Source organism: Haliotis asinina, chromosome 16 (assembly GCF_037392515.1).
Source record: "Haliotis asinina isolate JCU_RB_2024 chromosome 16, JCU_Hal_asi_v2, whole genome shotgun sequence".
NCBI classification, from domain to species: domain Eukaryota; kingdom Metazoa; phylum Mollusca; class Gastropoda; order Lepetellida; family Haliotidae; genus Haliotis; species Haliotis asinina.
Window position 1 is genome coordinate 16,328,581 of NC_090295.1, and position 22,179 is coordinate 16,350,759.

Genomic DNA, 22,179 nt, shown 5'->3' on the forward strand with positions numbered 1-22,179 from the left:
CTCACTCACTCATTTGAATTTCTTGTTTGCATACACTGTACTGCATTTGGCTTGTGATTATCATAAACTGCCATACATACAGCTTTGCAAACCAAGTTTTCAAGAAAGTGTAGCATTTGAAATACTAATTTCATTGCTAAAAATTGCTCAACTCAAACTGAAATGTTAATACAATTCTGTGGAAACATTGAAAAATATGTTGATTGTGACAAGCTGTCTATGTCACTGACAACACTCAATGTCTGTTTTATTGACACCTATGTGTCCGCCCGACTGTCTGGTAATGACAATATGCAATGCACAACTTCAGTCACTGACCACATGCAATTTGAACTAAACACCTTTCAGTCTATGCACCATAAACACAATACATTCATTTATAGCTTGTACACCTGGGCTTTGTCTCTGTCACATTATGTAATTACACAGACAGGCAGGTGTGATACTTGTACACATGACATGTTATTATGTCTGTGGGTTGCAAACAAACTGCATCCATTTTTCCTGGATGAATGCATTGGACAGAAACCAGTGCAGACTCATATTGTCACTTTCAAGTTCTGTTTTGTACTTGGATGAACGACAGCCACGCAGTAGTTCACTATCTCAGTATTTGCTGATTTGATTGAATGCAAATGCAGAAAACATGTATTTACAAAACCCAGCTTCCCTATATAAATTATTTATGTATAACAGCGTCTTCTATCATAAATGATGCGACGTTTTGGCTTGGATTCTTACACTGTTATCACTTTTGCTTGACAACGGTATAAGAATCCATACCAAAACATCGCACAAATATAATAAAAGAAGTTTATCCATAAAATCTGTTTCTTTCTTATTGCTCACCATGTTTCTAAAATCCCAATCAAATAGATCATCTCTATAAAGACACAATGAGCCCACTGCATATTGCCAATGAAGAGTCTTGAGTGCATTCCCACCTGCTCTGACCAGGTACGAACTCCCAGGTGCTTCGTTTTGATTGGAGTAAAGCCAAAAAGTACAAAATATTGCACTTTTGATTCGCGATTGTACACTTATAATTTTGTCTATTTGTTTTTTCATAATCAGTAATGTATATTATATGTCATGAATAAGTGATGGTTTTAATATGTTTGTTTTTTGGTTACATATGACTTTTTACAATACCCTGGTGGCGTGCCTGATATTATGCAAATAATGTCCACCATTTTCTGTTAAATGGAAAATGCAGTAAATTTAACCAAATCAAAAGATTAGAAGCCAGTGTTTGTACTCCATAAAAATATTTAGTGGAACACTCAGTCTCACAGGTCAATGTGGGTGTGGCCATTTTGAATTCCAGTACCCATAACAGGAAATCACGTTTTGGATGATAACATAGTTTGTGGGTTAGTTGATTGGTCCTGATTAAATTCTATTTTTGTTGGGGCATGATATTGCTTGAATATTTATAAAACTGGCATAGAGCATAACTCACTCATTGTTTCTGTTTGAGAGAAGTATCCATGAGGACACACAGATGATTGCTTCTTGTTTTGTTCTCTCGTCATTATTAGCCATTTGTTGATGTGAGATCAAAGTGTCCCAAGCCGTCATGTACTCTTCACATCAGAACATTCTATTCAAATCAGCACCATTTTAATCCTGATCTTCACTTTTAAAACACATTTATCATTCGTCAAAGGGACTTTGTTGGAGTATTTTGGTTTCTTTAAAAAGTATTTGTGGTTTGTAGGTTATTTGTGTCTCAATTGCTGACACAGTGGGTTGTTGCAACGAGTCAGGGCAATCCATGAACCTGCTGTGATTAAAAACTGGCGGCTTTATAAAGTTTTGTTTGCAGAACATGACATGTGTTATTGACATAATATTTGCCCTGTCCTGTCATGTGGACTCTCTTGGGTCACAAGTTGAGGGAGTTGTTACTGAAGCTGGTGAAGCAGGAATACGGCAATGTCATTGCTTTCACTAATGTGACTTGTTGACCAACTCATGGTCAGGTTGCAAGTAGATAACACTTCCAGTATGGTGTTGTTGCACTAAATATTCATCATAAAACTTGTTGTTGTTATTCTGTGAATGCTAATCCATGTGTTGAATCCTTTGTTTGTTGTTTAATGCCACAATCAACAATATTCCAAATATAGTTGAATCCTAATGAGTCGAATGTGTCTCAAATATTATGCATAACTCGAAGTCGAGTCCTGACTATTAACAGTTATTGTTGTCATCGTTTTATTTCTGCTTACATGAATTCATCTCATAAATGCACATAATGACTCATGACGAAAATTTGGTCCCATGTGATTCAAACAACAGCAATCGTGGCGCCATGTTGATTGCAGATATATATTTTCCGCAAGGATTTTTAGAGGTACATGCATTTTGTATTTCATTGTGCTGGAATTGAAGTTTGTTCATATTTATATATCATTTGTTTTCATCATATATGTCACCTAATGTATTGGTGTGCTATATTTTGATGTGCTGAGTAAGGGAATTGACCAATATTTGATCATCATTTTTCTACCGTCATAGACATACCAATGTTTCGAATACATTGATAAATCAAGCTTATTACTTGGTCCCCAGCGATTCAATAGGATTTGACTGTAAATGATGGCAGTTTTTAAGTGAGTAAGTGAGTGAGTTTAGTTTTGCGCCGCACTCTGCAATATTCCAGCTATATGGCGGCGGTCTGTAAATAATCGAGTCTGGACCAGACAATCCAGTCATCAACAACATGAGCATCGATCTGCGCAATTGGGAACCGATGACGTGTCAACCAAGTCAGCGAGCCTGACCACCCGATCCCGTTCAAACTTTCGAACACCACTTGCAATGAATGAGAAATATATAACAAATGTCATGCACATCAATAGTGACAATAGTAATTTGACAGGTATTGATTTCTCAGTATTCTGTGTGTTCTATTCTGTTATATATTCAACACAAAGGAAGAGAAAAACAGATTTTCTAGATCAGTTGGTCAAGAGACCAAACTTGTTAAATGTTCGTTTAGCTGTTCACACCAGGACTAGGGTGGGGAGAAGAGATAATTTGTATGTTTGATGTTTTGCCAAGACTCTGCTATTATCTCGCTGGGCGTGGATTCTGTCTGCCTGAATGAGTAGATGGGTGGTGGCCGAGTTCATGCTCTACGTCTGCACGCCACTAAACATACCATTCATAAATCCTTGGTATGATGATGACAAATAAATAACAACATGATGTGTTTGTGTGAAGTACAATTGTTCATGTCAAAACTGAAATCAGCAGAGCAGGTTGTTTAAAATTTTATCGCCCTGCACAAACTTGTCTCCATTTGTAAACAAGGACACGGCTGATGCATACCAACAAACAGATGTAGTATGGGTCTGTGCCTAGACTGATGCTGTGGCTCTCAGTGTGTATAAATTTGATAGAAACAAACAACTGTTTCAGATTAAAAGGAGTTCCAGTGAGATGTTAGATTCAGAACCTGAGGAAATCTAGAATTACTCCAGTTAGTGATTTAGCATTGCAGAAAGGGCAGAAGGGAAATAGCGAGGTTGAGGGACTCTTGAGATTTACTAGTTTATGCTTTACTTCATGAGAGGCTTAAAAGTTCCATGTATGAACATTTCATTCTTTCTGCTAAATTCTACTTTCAGTGGATTATCTGGACAGATATGTAATAAACCAAGCTGTCACAGCAAAAACTGCTGCTTAGATGTTAGGATTATGACAGTTGGACAGTTCTTCTGAAGCTTATAAGTCCATGGTGTGTGGCAAAGGTCATATACAGCAAGTCTATGTAAACACAATAACGCCAATCCTTAGGTTGTATAACCAAGTCCTGAAACAAACAAATATGCATGAATGAGAGCTACCGCCTCCACAGAGTCTTCTTTGTGTGGGTAGGTAGACCTAACAGGTCAGCAGACTATAGTTACTTTGATGGCTTCAGGTCAAACAGACACAGTTGTAGCCTGTAACCCCTCCTTTTCACTGTGGTACATTCCTTTCTACCTTGAAGATCAGTTCATTTTGTTTATTCAAGGGTTGAGGTAGTGAGCCCTGCCAGACTGTGGGCATGTAGGATTGCAGGCTATGATTTGATGTGATCTGTCAGTGTGTTTGTAGATATGAAATTTCCATTTTAGAAATGGAGACTGTAAAAGATCCCAGCGAGATGAAGCCAGGAGAGGCAAAGGATGATCTGAACAATAACATGGATACCGATGAAGGAGAGAAAGTAGGGAGGAGAAGAAGCTCGTCAACAGGTGTGCCCAGGTGTGAGAGTCAAGAGGAATTCCCAGGTAGGCCAACGGGAGAGTTTGTCTGATGGGTAGAGATTTCCGCCTTTTTGGATGGTGATATAGGGTGGTGTTTGCTATGTCCTGTGAGGTCATGGCTAGTGACGGGAGGCTGATACTTTGTTCTTGCTTTGATTTTTTATTTGAATTTTTTTAAGTGGTTATTTATGATTGTTTAACATGATCAAGTATCTTGCCAACTCAGTTTTCCCGTTGTTCAGATGTTTGTCAACCCAGTGCCACACCAACTTGCTGGAACTGTACTGAATTACAATGACTACTTTTGACATGGGAGACTGCTTTTGTTTCAATATACATATTTGAGTCCTTGGTTTAAATACTGTCACAAGGACCATTGTCCCACTTTAAAGTGTAACAATGGGTACAAATTAGGATTAAATGAAGTCCACAAAAAGTATACTTATTTGTTGGGAGTATTAAACTGTGGAAGGCATTTACAAGTTGTAAAAATGCATACTTGCCTATGACAAGCAAAACTACTTGTAATTCCACTCTATCTTCAACTGTAATCTTTCCTCCTCTAGTCCTGTCTATCTCAAATTTATCACCTGTTTTCTGTCTCTATCTATCTTTCTCTATCCCGTTCTAACCCTCGTTTATCTCCTCCATCCCTCTTTATCATCTTCTGTTCCTCTCTACCCCCTCTCTGTGTCTAGTGATTATCATGTTTGCAGTGGGGATCAGCTGCATAATGTGAGCTACAGACAATAAAACTGTTGATGACATGTCCCACTTATGTTTATGAATCAGATTCACGTCATGTACTGCAAACAACCTGGTTCCATATTAATGTTCATATTGATGGTTTGAAAACTTAAATTACATAATAATGTTAAGCCACAGCATGCAGGCAAGGAATGCACTATGCCATTTGAAGGATAAGTTAACCCAAGAGGGTGACTTTTTATTTTTATCATAGGGTATTATATAGCACACAATGTCATATCTTGGCAAATAGTACATGCCCAAGACTGGTGATTTTTTTTACTTTTTTTTTTATTTGTTCTGAAAGTCTTTTAAAGACATCTAGATACCAGAAATAAAATTCAACATTACATATTCATGAAGTCACCCTGTACCTTGACTAACTGAAGTCATTGTATGGATGATTGCATCTCTGTGATCCAACGACAGGATTAGTATTACATGAAGCAGGATTGTATCATTGCCATCAAATATCACCTTGCCTCTATCACTGGCTTCAGGTTTCTCAGGAGTTGTGGAATAGACTCGGAGATAAACCAACACAGGAACTCAAGAGTAGATGTAATCATTTCATGATATAGAATTTCAATATTAGAACTGGTTTCTACACTTAAGAACTGTATTTAATCTAGAGAATTCATCTTGGGATTATTTGGGGTTCAATGGTATGAAATCTTTGTGGTAAATTAGTTTGTTGAGTCATGGAGTTTGCCTGTGTAGGCAGGTAATAGTGTAATGGCTGTGTGGCTAGACAGGATGAATGGTATCATGGTTGAAGCATTAAACCATTCAAGTGGAGAAGATTGTCTAGCTTCATAATGGATGTGATTAAAGGGGTGGAGTGAAAGAAATGACTCTGATTTATATACTGAAGATCAGAAGTTACTGATCGCATGAGTTTAATGGTACATAACTATAAACTGCTGATTATGCTGTGTGAAAACTGAGCTTAGAAGGGAAGGGACTATGTTGCAGAGGAAAGAAGATTTAAAATGTCAACAAACCTCAAGGACCCCTCATTTCGAAAACTGATGGACTGATGGGCAGGCCTAATGGTTACATCTCATTTTTTTGTCACACCGATGACTTGTGTTTGATTCTCCGTATGGGTGCAATGTGTGAAGGCCATTTCTGGTGTCTCCCTCCATGATTTTGCTGGAATGTTGCTAAAAGTGGCCTAAAACTAAATTCACTCACCTGAAAACTTGTGATGTGGATTCAATAATAAACAGTTTGTGGCATTTGGGTATGTTCCCTTTAATGACTGAAGGTGTATATTCTGGAATTACTTTAAACCTAGTTTCGTGAGTTCAATGGTTTCATGAAATAACAGTAAGTATCCATGCTTGTATAACTAATCACCGATTCATGTCTCAAAGATAAATGCATCAGTTAAACAGCAGTGATGCATTTTCAACAACTACTTTACTTATTCAAGGCTGATTACATGCTACAGGTACCGTAAAATAGCACTCATGTCACTCATACTATCAAAAACTGTGTATTCAATTCATTTTCCATATTGTACCTTTAGTGAAATAGCAGTTAAGGTGTTCACGTTTTCAGCCACTATTTGGCCTGTTCCAGAGATGCTCACTGTATTAACCACTAGTTATTTTATTCCATACTAATCACATGTTGCAGACACAGGGAAACAGCCTTTAAGGTGTTCACTTTATCAACCATTAGTTTGCTTATTCAGTAATAGTGAGTGATACCTTTCAAGAATGCCTTTGAAGAATCAGCGAGTGAGTGAGTGAGTGAGTTGAGTTTTACACCACTTTCAGGAAGATTCCAGCAATATTAAGGCAGGGGACACCAAAATTTGTAGTCCTGTGGGGAATCGAACATGGATCTTCAGCATGACAAGTGAACGCTTTATCCACTTGGCTACCATGTTGCCGTTTTTCATTATTAAACATATGTAGCAGCCACAATGAAATAGTAGGGGTGGTGCTCACTTTATCAACCACCTGTTGGCATTTTCAATACCAATTACATGTTGCAGGGTTGAAATAGTAGTGAGGATGCAAGCCATTATGAGAACTGCATTCTTTCCCCCACTTAACATATTTGCCCTGATGTTAATCTCCAGCACAGCCAGGAAACAAGCCATCAATATGATGGCCCCCATTATATTTGCCTTAAAGCATTGGAATCCATGCTGTGTTACCTCTCATTACGTGTGATCCACAAGGACACTTGTCAATATCAGGTATTGTCTCACACATTCCTCATCATTGAAGACACCTAGGTGATATCGACATGCCTGCCTTATGTGCTTCAGTGATGACCAAATACTTTTGTATGTGAGGTCATGAAATCTTTATGGTTCATGTCCAGATATTATCTATCAATATTTTCATCTCCAACTTTGCCCTAAGAGCATGCACACCCTGTAGGTTTCCAGGACAATCTATTGTTTGTCAGATATCGTATTAGAATTTGATCAGATGTTTTCTTCATTTTTTGCAAGTGGTAAATTTCACTTCAAGTAGCAGATTAATAATTATAAGGCATGTTGAGAATCAAATAACAAGTTAATGACAGTCATTTATAAAGACATTGAGATATTGATTGATTATTAATTCTATATATTATCAATATGGACATGACAATGCTGGTCTGTATGGTCTATATCAAAGTACAAAGGCCTGCTGTCAACCAGTTCAGTAAGTCTGACCACACAAGCCATTGTGACCTCTTGGCTCACTTAGTTGGATGGATCTCTCTGGTGCACCATACTCTCAGTATCATAGCTAGTATTTTGGAACTTTGGTTGGATGGATGGGCGGGTGGATTGATGGATGGGCAGGCAGGTGGATGATGGATGAATGGATGGATGGATGGGCAGGCAGGTGGATGGATGGATGGATGGGCATGCATATGGATGGGTAGGTATCGCTAGATTTTGCAGACAAGAAAAACAGATTTAGAGTTATTTCCCTTCCTTTGATTTGCGTTTGGAAAATGTCAGTAATTTCCGTACAATATATGTGATTCAATGTTATTCGAGAGAAAGAATTACTACCACAAAGTACCAAATGAGTTCAGCATTCCCAGAAGATATATAGAAAATGTTACATGTAAGAAAGGTACAATGAAAATTATAGAACTCAGCCAATCAGAAAGCGACATTTACGTGTGCGGTAAGATAAATATATATGTCACATAAAGAAATATAGTCTGTTCAAGCACTACTCTTCCAGGTGATCAGGAATGTGAAATATGTTACAAAATGTACACCTGTACATTTCACACCTGCAATTGATTAAATAGACACTTGACAGTTAACTTGACCATGCTACCCTTAATTTGTAACCATGAACCTAAAGTATGTGTGTCCAGTTGACTGTTTGACCACCCAGCTTTTATGGTGAAGGTTTCAAGGAGTTGATGATCCCTGCAGTAATGACTCAGAGGCCCTTATCTTTGAAGTGATAATAAATCAGATATAGGCGAGAATGGTGGCCACAGGAATAGGTCAGATAAGGCAGTGGGCAGTGACGTCTATTTCAGGTTGTCAGTCATATTTCTGCACTTAAAAGGGATTGTTTGTTTTCTTGTTAAGGGCATGTGGTGCAGAATGAAGTGTTTATTGCTCAGAGAGACTAGTTAAAGTCTGTAGCCACAAATTGAGTTAGTGAATGTCTTAACACTGCAGTAAACAACATGTCAATCATAGCAACCTGTCAGTGTGGTAATCAGTCCTCAGCAACCTGTAAATAATTGACATGTAAAGATTCGGGTTAGAATTGATCTTCAGTAACCCATGCATGGTGTAGCCGCCTAAACAGGATCAAGTGGTCAGGCTTGCTGACTGGGTTAACACATAGTATCCCATTTGCATTGATTAGTGGTCATACTGTTGATCACAGGATTGTCTGGTCCAGACTGTATTGTTTACAGACAGCTGTCATATTGCTGGAATATTGAATGCTGAATGCATGAAGCAAAACTCACAGTTAATAATCATCCTTGTTAACCTGACCCTACCTTTTCCACCTCAACAAGGCACTGCTGGCCTGTACATTACAGTGAAGTCATTACAGATGTATGATGTTTCTAATAAGAAAATAATAATTATCATACATGGTGTCTACTCTTAATTTAAGCTATGGTAGTGTGTGGGCTAAGGGTAATTCTGTTATTTAACACACTGAACCTATACAGGTTAGACTTTATTTGATGACCCACAAGAAGCACCATTGCCACTGTGTAGCCAGGAGTGCTGACTGGGTTGATGCATGTCATTGTGACCCAAAAGTGTTGATTGATGCTCATCATATCAATCTCTGGATTGTTGGTCCAGGCTTGATTATTTGATCAAACCACAGCTTTATGGATGGAGTATTGCCGAGTGTGGCATTAAACAACAAGAAAAAACACAATACACTGGATGAAGGAGGACAATTTTTAGTTTTATCATTATTTGGGTGGAGGTAGTCTGTCATGCAGACCCAGAACCAAATATATCCATGAATGCTCATGCAAGTCCAGAAAATGTGGCAAGTCTTAGATTTCCACATTTCTGAGAAGGAAGAAAGTATCAGGACTTCTTTTCATTATATACGAGTATATATATATTTTCATTTTTTGTTGTTGTTTTTTTTATTTTTATTTTATTTTTTTATTTTTTTTTTATTTTTTTTTTTTTTAAGTAACTTTAATAATGATCAAATTGATTGCATTTACAAGGACCTGCCTAAGGGACATCAGGTCATCAGTGCTTGCAGCTGTATTAAAGGTAGAAGTAATTGCAGTTGCTGAAAATGGCACACTGGACATCTGTCTGATGCTGTTCCCGAGCCACAATATTTTCTCTTCTGCCCGGCCCTTTCTGCAGTGCCAAATCACTAAGTGAAGCAAGTCTAGATTTCCTCATGCTCAGGATCTCGAATCTCACAGGAGCTCCATTTCGGTTGAAAAGGATGATTGTTTCTATCACAGTTATGTATATTCAGAGAGCCTTAAGAATCATTGGTCTAAACCTCGTCCTCTACCCAGAGTTTCATTCAATAAAGTCATATTTCTACTACATTGTGATCAGTCTATGTTAAAGTATGGCAGTTGAGATCAAACAAGGGGACTCAGGTAGAAATTCTGCCAACTTCAGTTCAACTACACTGTTAGGTCTCAATGTCCCATGTTTTTACAGCTCATTTCAAGCCTGATGGACATAACATAGCTGTAATAATCAAACAGACCCGTCAGTAAAGACTGTTAAAGCTGGAGGCAGTTGCTAAGACCTTTAATTGGCTGTTTACCAATTACTGTTATCAGCTTGGCAGGGTTGGAAAGAATGTGGCAGTTCTGCCTAACAATTATGGCGTGTGCGGCCAATGTTTTCTTGTGTCCCTGTGGTATGTTGTAATTGCCTGAACCTTCACAGGAGTAGTGGTGTTGGCTTTCTGTTCGTTACTCGCACAAGATAAGTCAGTTTGGGTTTGAGTTGTGCCCCTTGGAAAAAAAAGCAGTGGTTTGATCAAAAATTGAGGTCACTTTTGAAAGGAAATAAGTACTGTTAAGTTTTGAAAGTGATGGGACTGAAATTTAAAACGTTTATCTCATATCCTCCATTTAGTTTGTGCTGATAATCTCTTCAGAGTGTGTTTGATGCAGAGTTGAATAAAAATCTTGCTACATGTAATACTACTCACCTTGCTTCAGGTGCAAATATTTCTGAACTTGTTCTTGTCATAACATGCATATTTATTGCTTGCTCTATCTTTGGATATTCATAGTTCAAAATTGAAAATGAATGTCAATTCATTTTAACAGGTAAAATTTAACAAGCTGGTGTTCAGGTTGAAAAAAAGCAAAGAGGAACTTCTTTAATTAGAGCAATGGCCATGGTAAACTTGTCAATAAATATGTAGCTTGTCACACTGAAGACCTAATTCAGGAGTCCCCCTTCCCCCCCCACCTCCCCCTTAGAATATCGCAAAAAGAGACATAAAAACTCACTCACTCACAAACTCACTCTCACTCTCACTCACTCACTCACTCACTCACATGGATCGAAAACACTGGATTGTTTTGTAGAGATTATTTATTTCACATAAGATAGCTCCATACATTGGAGTGGTTCAAAATGAAATTAACCCTATTAACTCACTTTGTGAGAACCTGTACCTTTTAAGGTCTAGAAACATTTGCCCAAACACAACCTTTAGTTAACAGACAGTGCATGAGATTTTCATGGCATGTGAACATGCCTCAGTGCATGGACCTCCCTACTTTTCATGACATTTGTGATATGGTGACAGGTTTGTATCTAAATTCATGACAGAATGATGAACATTGGATTTGATTCTTGATTGTTTAACAAAGGGGTGGGGTATTGTCACAGTGTTTAACCTTGTTAACCTTGTCATTTACAAACAGTTTTGGGGTATGTCTTGTAGCAGCTAACAAACTTTCAGGTCTCTTTCAGAAAACCCCTCAGATCTCTAATGACTAAATTTAGAAATTGAAAGTGTTTTGATTATTGTTTGAAAAAGATAAGAATCTTCAGAAAGTATGTCAATATTTTCCCCAATTAAAATTTGATACTCTGCAAAGTTGCAGACACAGCTAGTCTACTTCAGATGTGAGTTAAAGTGCACAGAAGGTGCTGTTGCTGTTCTGTAATTATCTTTTCTTGAACATTTTGTGAAAGAAAACTGAACAATACTTATTTTCCAAAAAAACAAGTTTATCCATACAATTCATTCCCAAAATGAGTGATTCCAGACACAAATATATGCTGAACACAAAATGTTTTATTCACATTTTGGGGTTATTTCTTGGTTTCTGGAACTTCATTCTAGATGTTTGAAGTGTATAAAAATATTTTTATGATCATAACTTCTTTTGTTCAGTATAGGTATCCCAGCAGCCTTTGCTTGATCATTTGGTCTGACCTTGTAACTTGTTTGAGGTGTGTCATTATTGACTAGGACCATGGGGTATTATCAGTATACCAGTATACTAGTATATGTTTTCAAAGGATACCTACTGAAATATGAAGCTGATAACTGAAAGACTGGATAGGAGGGTATCTGAAGTTATCTCCATGGTTTAAGTTAAAATCTACACTGAGTTCCACTCACAACTGATATTTCCCTTCATAAGTACCTGACAAAATGGCGTAAATCGTGTAAGAAGTATTATATGATCCCTAACTGTACAACTATATTTGGAGATTGATATTGTAAGAATCATAATATGTTTATTTTTGGGGCCTTAGCATCAAGTATCAGTTAGTACTAACAGTCACTAGCTATGAAACCCCAGCTCCCAATATATTACAATATGTTTCACAATGTTTCACAGGACAGTGTTCTTTTCCTAGATTTGGTTAAAATAGAATTAACGTGCAATCAACAGAAATATATATATTAAATTTGTAGTTGAATTACAGATTACTGCCCATACAACTGTCATCCCAAACATAACAGAACACTATTTCAGCTGCTCTGGGATGATCAAATTAGCTCAGATGAAAACTGGGAAGTGTGCTAGCCAGGTGGTTGAAGCTTTTTTGTCCTGCCGAAGATAGGGTTCAATTTCCCATGTGGATAGAATGTGTGTAGCTCATTTCTGGTGTCCTCTGCCATAATATTCCTGGAATATTGCTAAAAGTGGCAAAAAACTAAATTCACCCACTCACCTCTACTGTGGGCTTTGGGAAAAATGGAATGCTGTCAAAAAACTGATGCAACACCACTCATTGATCTTTAAGATATGGAGGTTCGAGGTGTCTCCTGGCCCATGTGTTTTGTGCATCAGGCCCTTTTCTAGACTTATACCAGAATTTTTAGGATCACCATTTGGTATTCTTCCTGGGACAAGGGATGATGTTTAGAAAAATGTATTATGAATAAATATGACTGTTGTCATATTGTCCTTTTCTGCCTCAATTACGTCTGGGTTGCAGTTAGGCTGAGCCTAACTTAAGTCGTTAACCCTAACCCTGACAAAAGTGCTTGTCTTATTTAAGCTATAATAGTCTGTAGGTCTGTTATAGAGTAGCAGTATTTTTATTATAGGATATTATATAGGGCATATATCTACGCAACTAGTACATGGTTAAGACGCTGGTATTTTTCTTTCAGTCAGTGGATAACAATCTCAACGGCTACATCATATTATCAATCAGAACTTTCTGGGGATCATATAACTCTTGCAATGACTCGCCCACAATCTCAACTGCAGCGTCATATTATCAATCAGAACTTTCTGGGGATCATATAACTCTTGCAATGACTCGCCCACAATCTCAACTGCAGCATCATATTATCAATCAGAACTTTCTGGGGATCATATAACTCTTGCAATGACTCGCCCACAATCTCAACTGCAGCATCATATTATCAATCAGAACTTTCTGGGGATCATATAACTCTTGCAATGACTCGCCCACAATCTCAACTGCAGCATCATATTATCAATCAGAACTTTCTGGGGATCATATAACTCTTGCAATGACTCGCCCACAATCTCGACGGCTACATCATATTATCAATCAGAACTTTCTGGGGATCATATAACTCTTGCAATGACTTGCCCACAATCTCAACGGCTGCATCATATTATCAATCAGAACTTTCTGGGGATCATATAACTCTTGCAATGACTTGCCCACAATCTCAACGGCTGCATCATATTATCAATCAGAACTTTCTGGGGATCATATAACTCTTGCAATGACTTGCCCACAATCTCGACGGCTACATCATATTATCAATCAGAACTTTCTGGGGATCATATAACTCTTGCAATGACTTGCCCACAATCTCAACGGCTACATTATATTATCAATCAGAACTTTCTAGGGATCATATAACTCTTGCAATGACTCGCCCACAATCTCAACGGCTACATCATGTTATCAATCAGAACTTTCTGGGGATCATATAACTCATGCAATGACTCGCCCACAATCTCAACGGGTACATTATATTATCAATGACAAAACTTATCACTTATCAATGACTTATTGCGACTTTCTCATCCTTACTTGTATATGAAAATCCATGTGTGTCCAGGACCCTTACCTGTCATAAAAGGCGATTAATGGGATCAAGTGGTCAGGCTCATTGACTTCATTGACACATGTCAGATATCCCAACTGTGTAGATTGATGCTTATGATGTTTATCACTGGATTGTGTAGTCCAGATGTGATTATTTACCGACTGCTGCCATGTTGTTGGAATGTTGCGGTATTTTTGGCATTAAACAACAAACAAACAAAAAGTATGTCCAGGATACTTTAACAAGTATACAAAAAAAATAAACAAATTTCTAAATGTGTTCAGAATGTAGTTAAGAATCAGGCTTAACCCTAACCCTAACCCTAACCCTAACCCATATTTAATTGTCAGTTCATATAAGAAAGTAATGTCTATATTGTGTTTATTTATTGCGAAATAAGATGTCATAAATCTTCACTCTTCATTGTTATGTACCAACCCTGCCTACATCAAGGTACATATCCGGTTTGAATAAAACTGACATCTTTGTCATACATTTAGTGACCTGCTCACATTCCGGCACACCTACGTGTCCCCCATACTTCTTCCTGACAGGATGCAAGACATCAGCTGAACACCCTTCACCTTCACAAATGTTGGGGTGTCTTTCAGAGAGTCGGGGCAAACAAACCTGTAAAGACGGGTGTTGGCTAATGAGGCAGGATAAACCATCTGTCATAATAGTCCCTGAAATGGACATACACTGGTGATGGTTGAACTAGTGATTAGCTTGTATAGCTGAAACGTATTCGTCGTGGTATTTTGTTGAAATATGTGTATATACAACACTATCAAAATGGTTTGTGGATGTAATGATCTCATAAAATTATGTTTTGAATTTAGTATAACAAATTGTGTTTGATTTATGAGTTTCAGTGTTTAATGTCAGACAAAATTACTTTGGCCATGCAACTTCCAGCAAATCACTGTTAAGAGTTGCCTCCCTTATCTATTACGATCTGCTGATCATGGGTTCAAATCCCATATTTGCTCCTACTTTGATCTTTGTCTTTTCAACCACCTCTATTATCTGGTAAACATAGCACCTGTCCGGAGAGCATGATGCCGCATAATCCATATTAAGTCTTACAACACAGTGGACATGGACTGCAGTCTGGACATGTACTGAGAGCCACCCACACTCATGCAGATTGACTGATTGGCTGGTTGGTTGAATTTAGTTTTGTGTTGCTTTTAGCATTATCACAGCAGGGACACCAGAAATGGGGTTCACACATTGTGCCCATGCGGGGAATCGAACCCATGTCTTCAGCATGATGAGTGAACACTTTAACCACTAAACTACCCAACTGCCCCTCACACGCACATACGCATATCAAGTTGAAAATTAAAAGATGGTGTGAGTACAAGTACACTTGCTCTCGCTCTCTCATTCTCTCTTATTTTCACATATTCACATACTTTTTCACAAACTCAAGTGTATGCAATAGGCTACAAAATGTTATGTAAACCCCATTTATCCTAACCTCATCTTGGTTGCTTGACATGGTGTTGTTTATCTTTGAATTCATGACCTGTCTGTTCCAGTCAGTATAGCCCTCCATTTACAGAGTTTGGTCCCTTAGGCATGCCACGATCCGATAATCATGGGTTCGTTTCCCAGCCCTTAATCCATGGGTCGTGATCATCCTTCTTGAGCCTAACCCTGATAGTTAACATCAACGTCCTTTATCTCATCAGGTGAGGACCATTTTCTTGTGTCCCCCCACCCCCCCCCCGTGATATCGCTGGAATATTGCTAAAAGCGATGTAAAACCAAACTCACTCACTCACTCATTACCTCATCAGTGGGGTGGTAGGGTAGCCTAGTGGTTGAAGCATTCACTATTCACAGCAAAGACTCAGGTTCTATTCTCCACAGTGCTACATTGTGGGCCTAATTTCTTGTATCCCCTACCATAATGTTGCTGAAATATTGGCATGAAAGTATTTACTCGACTCTATTTACACAGACCACCATATAGCTGAAATATTGATGAGTGTGGCATAAAGCATAAAGCTCAGGGTCATTGTGGGAAAGATGAAATACTGTCACAAACAGCTACAACTCTGCTCTTTGATCTTTTAGATACAGAGCAGTCTCCCAGGCATCTATGCCATCTGATGACTATTGTTCCACTTCACTCACAACCCTACCCAGATAAACCCTCACCCATTGTGTTCCCCAGTCTGGTGAGGTGTGAACCATTGCAGTATATAGAATCCATAGTCAGTATGTCGCTGTCAGTGAGTTGAAGGGTGAATGGGTTATTGCTGGGTCGGAGGGGAAGGTGTATTTGATATGTAAATTTACCACGGTAATGATAATTGAAGACGGAGAAGGGATATAACGTAGGTAAATTTCGCATAATGATGGTTTCAGGGTAAGTGGGTCACTTTAATGAAAGCGTGTGTTTGTTGTCTACCAAGTGTGTTGTGTTTGTAAAAGTAAATATTTCTTCAGTGTTTATGTTCATATTGGATAATTGGAGCCAGGCCACTTTAAGCTGTGAAAGTACACAGTGGTTGCTTAGTGCTGAATGTTGAAGCTTTGTAGTAGGTCATACAGATTCTGCTGCAAATATATCCGAGAAAGCTCATGCAAGTCTACGTAATGTGGCAAGTCTAGATTTCCACTGAAGAAAGCCTTAAGGCTTCTTTTCATTATATTTTATTTTTTACTATGAGCTTTTTTCTGTAGAATATGTTCATTTCAGAGACAAGTTATTAATCTAGCTTTAGAGCTGTTTCTCTAAACGTTCAAATCTCAGGAAAGCTGGTGCTTTTTAGTTAGACAGATCCACTTGTCTGGCCTTGGAGTTGCATGCCTCTGGAGGTTCAATACTTATAGATTTCAACAGAGTGATAGGTGTATAGACCTCCTTCACTTGAGGCTGTCATCCTACATCAAGTAGACACTGGCATTTAACCCAACTCACTCACTCAATGTTTGAAGCCCGTTTCTGGTGTTCCCTGTTGTGATGTTGCTTGAATACTGCTAAAAGTGATGTAAAACTTGCTCACTCATTCACTCTAAACCTAATACAGTCATATTGACAAATGTATTGCAAAGTGAAGATGAACATTCTAAAAATAACAAGGAAAGCAAAATGAAATAAAAGGCAAGGTCAAGAAACAAAGATCTGCACAAGACTGTGTTATGAATTCCTGATATGAAAAATACTTGCACCTTAGTCAAATTTCAAGTTAATTGTACAAGTATGGCATACCACCATTAGGCCATCGCGCCAGAGGTCAGTGTTGAGCAAGGAAGCAGGTTCATGTGTAACTCTCCTTGTGGAAATAATCTGAAAAACAAACAATTACCAGTAATGGTGGGCTATTAATACAGTTGCTGTAGCGGACATGCTGTGCGGCCAGCTGGTGACTCCTACATTCCTACATTTCGCTTACTTCAGAGGATAAACCTTCAGAGCTAGAGCTTCTACAACAAGGATGTTAGGTACTGTGAATGTTGCATGCATCAGATCTATTAGGCAAATAGATGACTATATCTTGTCAATGTCATGATTTTCGCTGTTGAGCATAGGTAAGTTTCACTTCCTTTCAGGATGCACATTTATTCCTTTCAATATGACAGCAGTTGTCTTGTGCTTACTGACTACTAAATTACCATGGGGGCATTCATTATGAGAATAATTATTGTCTCACATGAAGTTTTAAGAATATATTTGTCATGAGTGGAATGGCTTTACATTTATTAACAGGACGAAGCTCCATTTGTAAAGGGAAGCCAGTTTCGAGATTATTTTTTTATTTGTTCTTTCAATTATTGTTCAGGCTTTTCATTTGCGTTTTCTCACAGTATGATGTGTAAATCCATAATATCTCCCAGTAAAGAAATGGTACAACTCTGAAAGGCAACCATAGAGGTAGAAAGTTTCTAAAGCTATTGAGTTACGGCTTTGTGTTTGACACACTTCAATGTGAATCTCGAAACGACTAGGCTGTCGACAGCCTGTAGGGTTGTGATCGTTCTGCACTGAGGAGGAAATGTACATGATATGTACATAATTTGTACATAATCATAGACCGAGTAGACCAGCTTGTACATAGCGGGCATGGGAGACACTTTCTCATCAAAGTGCCAGTAAATGGCTTGTGTTTCAGCCCGTGGAATATTCACACATCACAACAGGTTGGTCAAGTCTGTATTTGTATGGTACAGGCTGGATAATGGTCGTATCTATTTCAGTACTGTTACACAAAAAGGCATTTGTTATCTCTATCACTCATATTTTTAAAAGCCCTCTTATTAAAATGTCATTTACATTTGAGGATATAATCATCATCTATTTTATGTGCATGAGCTGCTAATGAGGCATCAAGGCCATGACGAAACGCGTCTTCCATCCAGGGTGTGTCAATATAAGCAACTGTTTTCCAAGCATGTATCTGTTTAATATTATTTAGATAAACCTTAAGAAAAATCAGCTGGACTGCATTAAACTTTTGCATTTTTGATGATTTCAATTCCATCGAAATTGACTTTTGTCACTACTGGTTGGTAGTGTTCATCATGATTTTTGTTATTGTTGCATCAGCATCGACACCATCATCATCGTCACCGTCACAACACAGATATTTTCCCCAGATGTCATAGTGATATCATGCAGGTAACCAAACGTACGCTCATCACACCAAAGACACGGGTTTGATTCCCCAGTGGGTACTATATGTGACGCCCATTTCTGGTGTCCCTTGCTGTGATATTGCTGGAATATTGCTAAAAGCAGCATACAACTAAACCCACCCATAATGCTTTTTTTATGTATGTATTTTCAAACTAAACAAATACTATCGAGGTCAGGTTTTCTGTTTTATATCATTACCTATCTGCCACAACACAGCACACTAGGGAAATAATTGATTGCTGTGTGTCCATTGTATTTGTGTGGAATTGCACCTGTCGCTGCAGTAAAATATTGATTATTCTATGGTGAATGTGCATGACATTTACTAACTGTGTACAATATGTCATGCCGCACACGCCCAGCATCCATACTTACTCTCATAAAAAGGTGTATAGGGTAGCCTAGTGGTTAAACCCTGAGGTCATGGGTTTGATTCCCCACATGGGTACGATGTGTTAAGTCCATTTCTGGTGTCCCGTGCTGTGATACTGCTGGAATATTGCTAAAGGCAGCATGAAACTAAAGTCACTCACTCATAAAAAGAGTGACAATTATTGTATCAATAATTGTTGATCATGGATTATCACCCCAGAGCATGTAATGCTGGGCATATAGTCGTCTCCCAACATATATATCTACATAATATTTCTTCACTTGATTGATGTTTCATGATGTTTGCATTGAGGTCCGTGTGTCAACTGATGTTTTTCGCTATTTATGGTAATACCATCCACTCTTCATACTGAAGACGTGGGTTCGATTCCCCACATGGGTACAGTGTGTGAAGCTCATTTCCGGTGTCCCCTGCCGTGATATTGCTGGAATGTTGCTAAAAATGATGTAAAACTTTTCACTCACTCACTTTTGGCTATTTAGTTTTGATTTTTGTCTGTTTCGATGGCAACAAGTTTGATGTCCACCCTGTTTGACCATATATGCAAAATTTATTGGCCTTCTTTCACAGACTTTGACAGACTATCAGTTGGTACCATTTTCCATGAAGGAATATTTAGACATTTTATCTTAGTCTGTCTCTGTGGCACAAGTTTGACTTTCACTTTGTTCATAGTTGTGTCTGTCTTCTTCTGTATTGTTCTATGAGACTGCTTTCTCAAGGACCTGGTTCCAATTAAGGTGTTAATTTTTTCCCCAGGTATGACATTGACTGTGGGGTAAGTCACTTCAAGATCATCTTCAACAGAAAGATGCCAGCATCAGATAAACACCTTTTCCACTACAATTACACATAAATTGAAAACAATTTTAACACATGAAAATACATGGCTAATATGGTCAGATTAACAGCAAGAAGAAGCTTATATTGTTTCAAATTAGCGTCCATTGTGTGATGTTTGAACCATTTCATGGTATTTACCTGACCACCTGTGGTGATATCAGCTACTTACCAAGGAATGTACATTTAAGCTTTGACTTTATGCATAGCTCTGGACCAGATCCTGGGATTAACTGGACTCAGGTCGTTAAATATCTGCATGAAGAAATCAACAGGTTCAGTCTTGAGATGTCTGTATACATTACCTGTGGACTTGGAATATGTGTTCATTTTTCAGATGGAATTTGGACGTAACTACTGCTTGGATTATTTACTGTTGTGTACATGAGCCTTCAACCATAATGGAGTTATCAATTCTGTGAGGAACATCCACTGACTGTCATTAAGAATTCGCTTCTTTTTTCAGTACGGATGTGTTGTACTGTATCACTGATTGAAACAAAAGCATGTTTGAATAAGGTTTGTGTTTGTTGATTTCATGTAGGTTGCAGTGTCGATTTCAATATGAGCCTGTCAGAATAGTCTTGTGATTGATATCAACTGTCAGAACATGAATTTCACATGTGTCAGTTATTGCTCATTACCTCATTATGGAGGGTTTAGATTACTGAAGAACTGATCAGTTACAACATGGGTGTTGAATATGGTGAATTATGTAGTGCATATGCAGATGAGGCTGATAATATATTGGATGCAGGAAAATTTGAATATGAATATGAGAGTTGAACAGTGGAGGGAGAGAACAATGCAAAGGAACGATGACCTGGAGGATGAATAGAAAGAAAATGAGGTCTTGGACAAAAAGAAAAGACATGATAGTAAGAAGGGAAGAGACACTCTGAGTGTTTGGAGTTTGACAAAGGATGGCTGTTGAGGCCACCCATATTTTTGTATATGTTTCTCATCTACCTCAAACAGCAAGAGACAGAGAGGCCAGAAAAAATAGGTGAACTTTTATAAATATTTTTAACTAATTGTGTGAGTTATTTCATGAGATTCTTAAATTTAGATGACTTTCGTTTTAAATTCACTTCTGATGTTGATGAAGTTGCTTTGTTCATGAAATGTTTTTTATAAAAGTAGATAAAGGTAAATATGACCTGGGTATTGCTATGAGTGTGCATGACTTTGTGTTGTCACAGAACGAAAGAAAAGGAAGCATGAGTTTGTGAGAGGAAGAATGATAGATGGTGAGAGGAAAGGAGGAAGTAATCTGTCAATTAGTAAGAACAGTGAGTAACTTAGTGTAGGCCGGCTCTCGTGAATACTGAAGGAATCAGAAAGTGAAATAGTGGAGAAAGCCATAGGTTGACTGGTTTTCTAATTGGTTGTGACTTGAACAGATGGGATTTTAAAAAATACTGGTAACTAAAAAATACTTGATGCACACTGGATTGTCGGGTCCCAACTATTTGCAGTCTGACACCATATTGTCGGAATATTGCTGAGTGTTACATGAAACTAAACTCACTCATTCATATGACTGTTGCAAATCTGTTATTGTTGCAACACATCGTCTTACAGTTGTGGGAGTGATGGTGTAGCCAATTTACTGAGTATATGCCACACACACCCTGAAAAGAATTACCCAATGTAGTCCAGTCTAGAATGTGTTGCAAGTCTAGATTACCACACTTTCAGGAAATAAAGAATGCCTAAGGGCTCTTTTTCATTGTATTTCATTCGGATTCAAAAAACTTTCCTCTGTAAAATAAGTTTGTTTCCGAGAGTGTGTGTTAGTCTACCAAAGGGTTCAACTGTTTGTCATGTTGATGACCCGGGTTCAATTTTCCGACATAGGCACAATGTGTGAAGCCCCTTTCTGGTGTCCCCTGCCTGGATATTGCTGGAACATTGCTTAAGAACTAGACTCACTTACCCCTTATGGATTAAACTTAATGGCAACAACTTCTCTATTCCGTGAGTGCGACACTCCATACAGATTCTTGGACAGTTGTCAAGCATAAATGGTACAAGAACTGGAACTTTTCAGTTAGTACAAGAGTCTGTATTAAAATGCCACACTCATAAAACAAAGACGGTGTTAACCATAAAGTTTGTCTGTCACTCAAAGAAGTCTGTCATGTTGTTAAACTTCTTTTAATTGCTATACATAAGAACCTTGATGACCCTTCTCGTTTACAGAATATGCTTTATGTGGGTGGGGACATTCATCAGTGTGTGTATTTGTAATGATATTTA

At 38.1% G+C, this 22,179-nt stretch overlaps 1 protein-coding gene across 2 annotated transcripts in view; it reads left to right on the forward strand.

Annotated features, from left to right (window-relative positions):
- Positions 1-4,055: 4,055 nt before the first annotated feature.
- LOC137268366 (uncharacterized) overlaps positions 4,056-22,179 on the forward strand; it is a 30,830-nt gene continuing 12,706 nt past the window's right edge. The window contains exon 1 of one of the 2 annotated variants that reach the window (XM_067802923.1): positions 4,056-4,286. In XM_067802923.1, the coding sequence (XP_067659024.1) occupies positions 4,133-4,286 (154 nt within the window). In that variant the 5' untranslated portion in view covers positions 4,056-4,132. Of the gene's footprint in view, positions 4,287-11,189; positions 11,279-22,179 lie in introns of those variants that run through there. The other variant, XM_067802924.1, reaches the window with a different exon arrangement.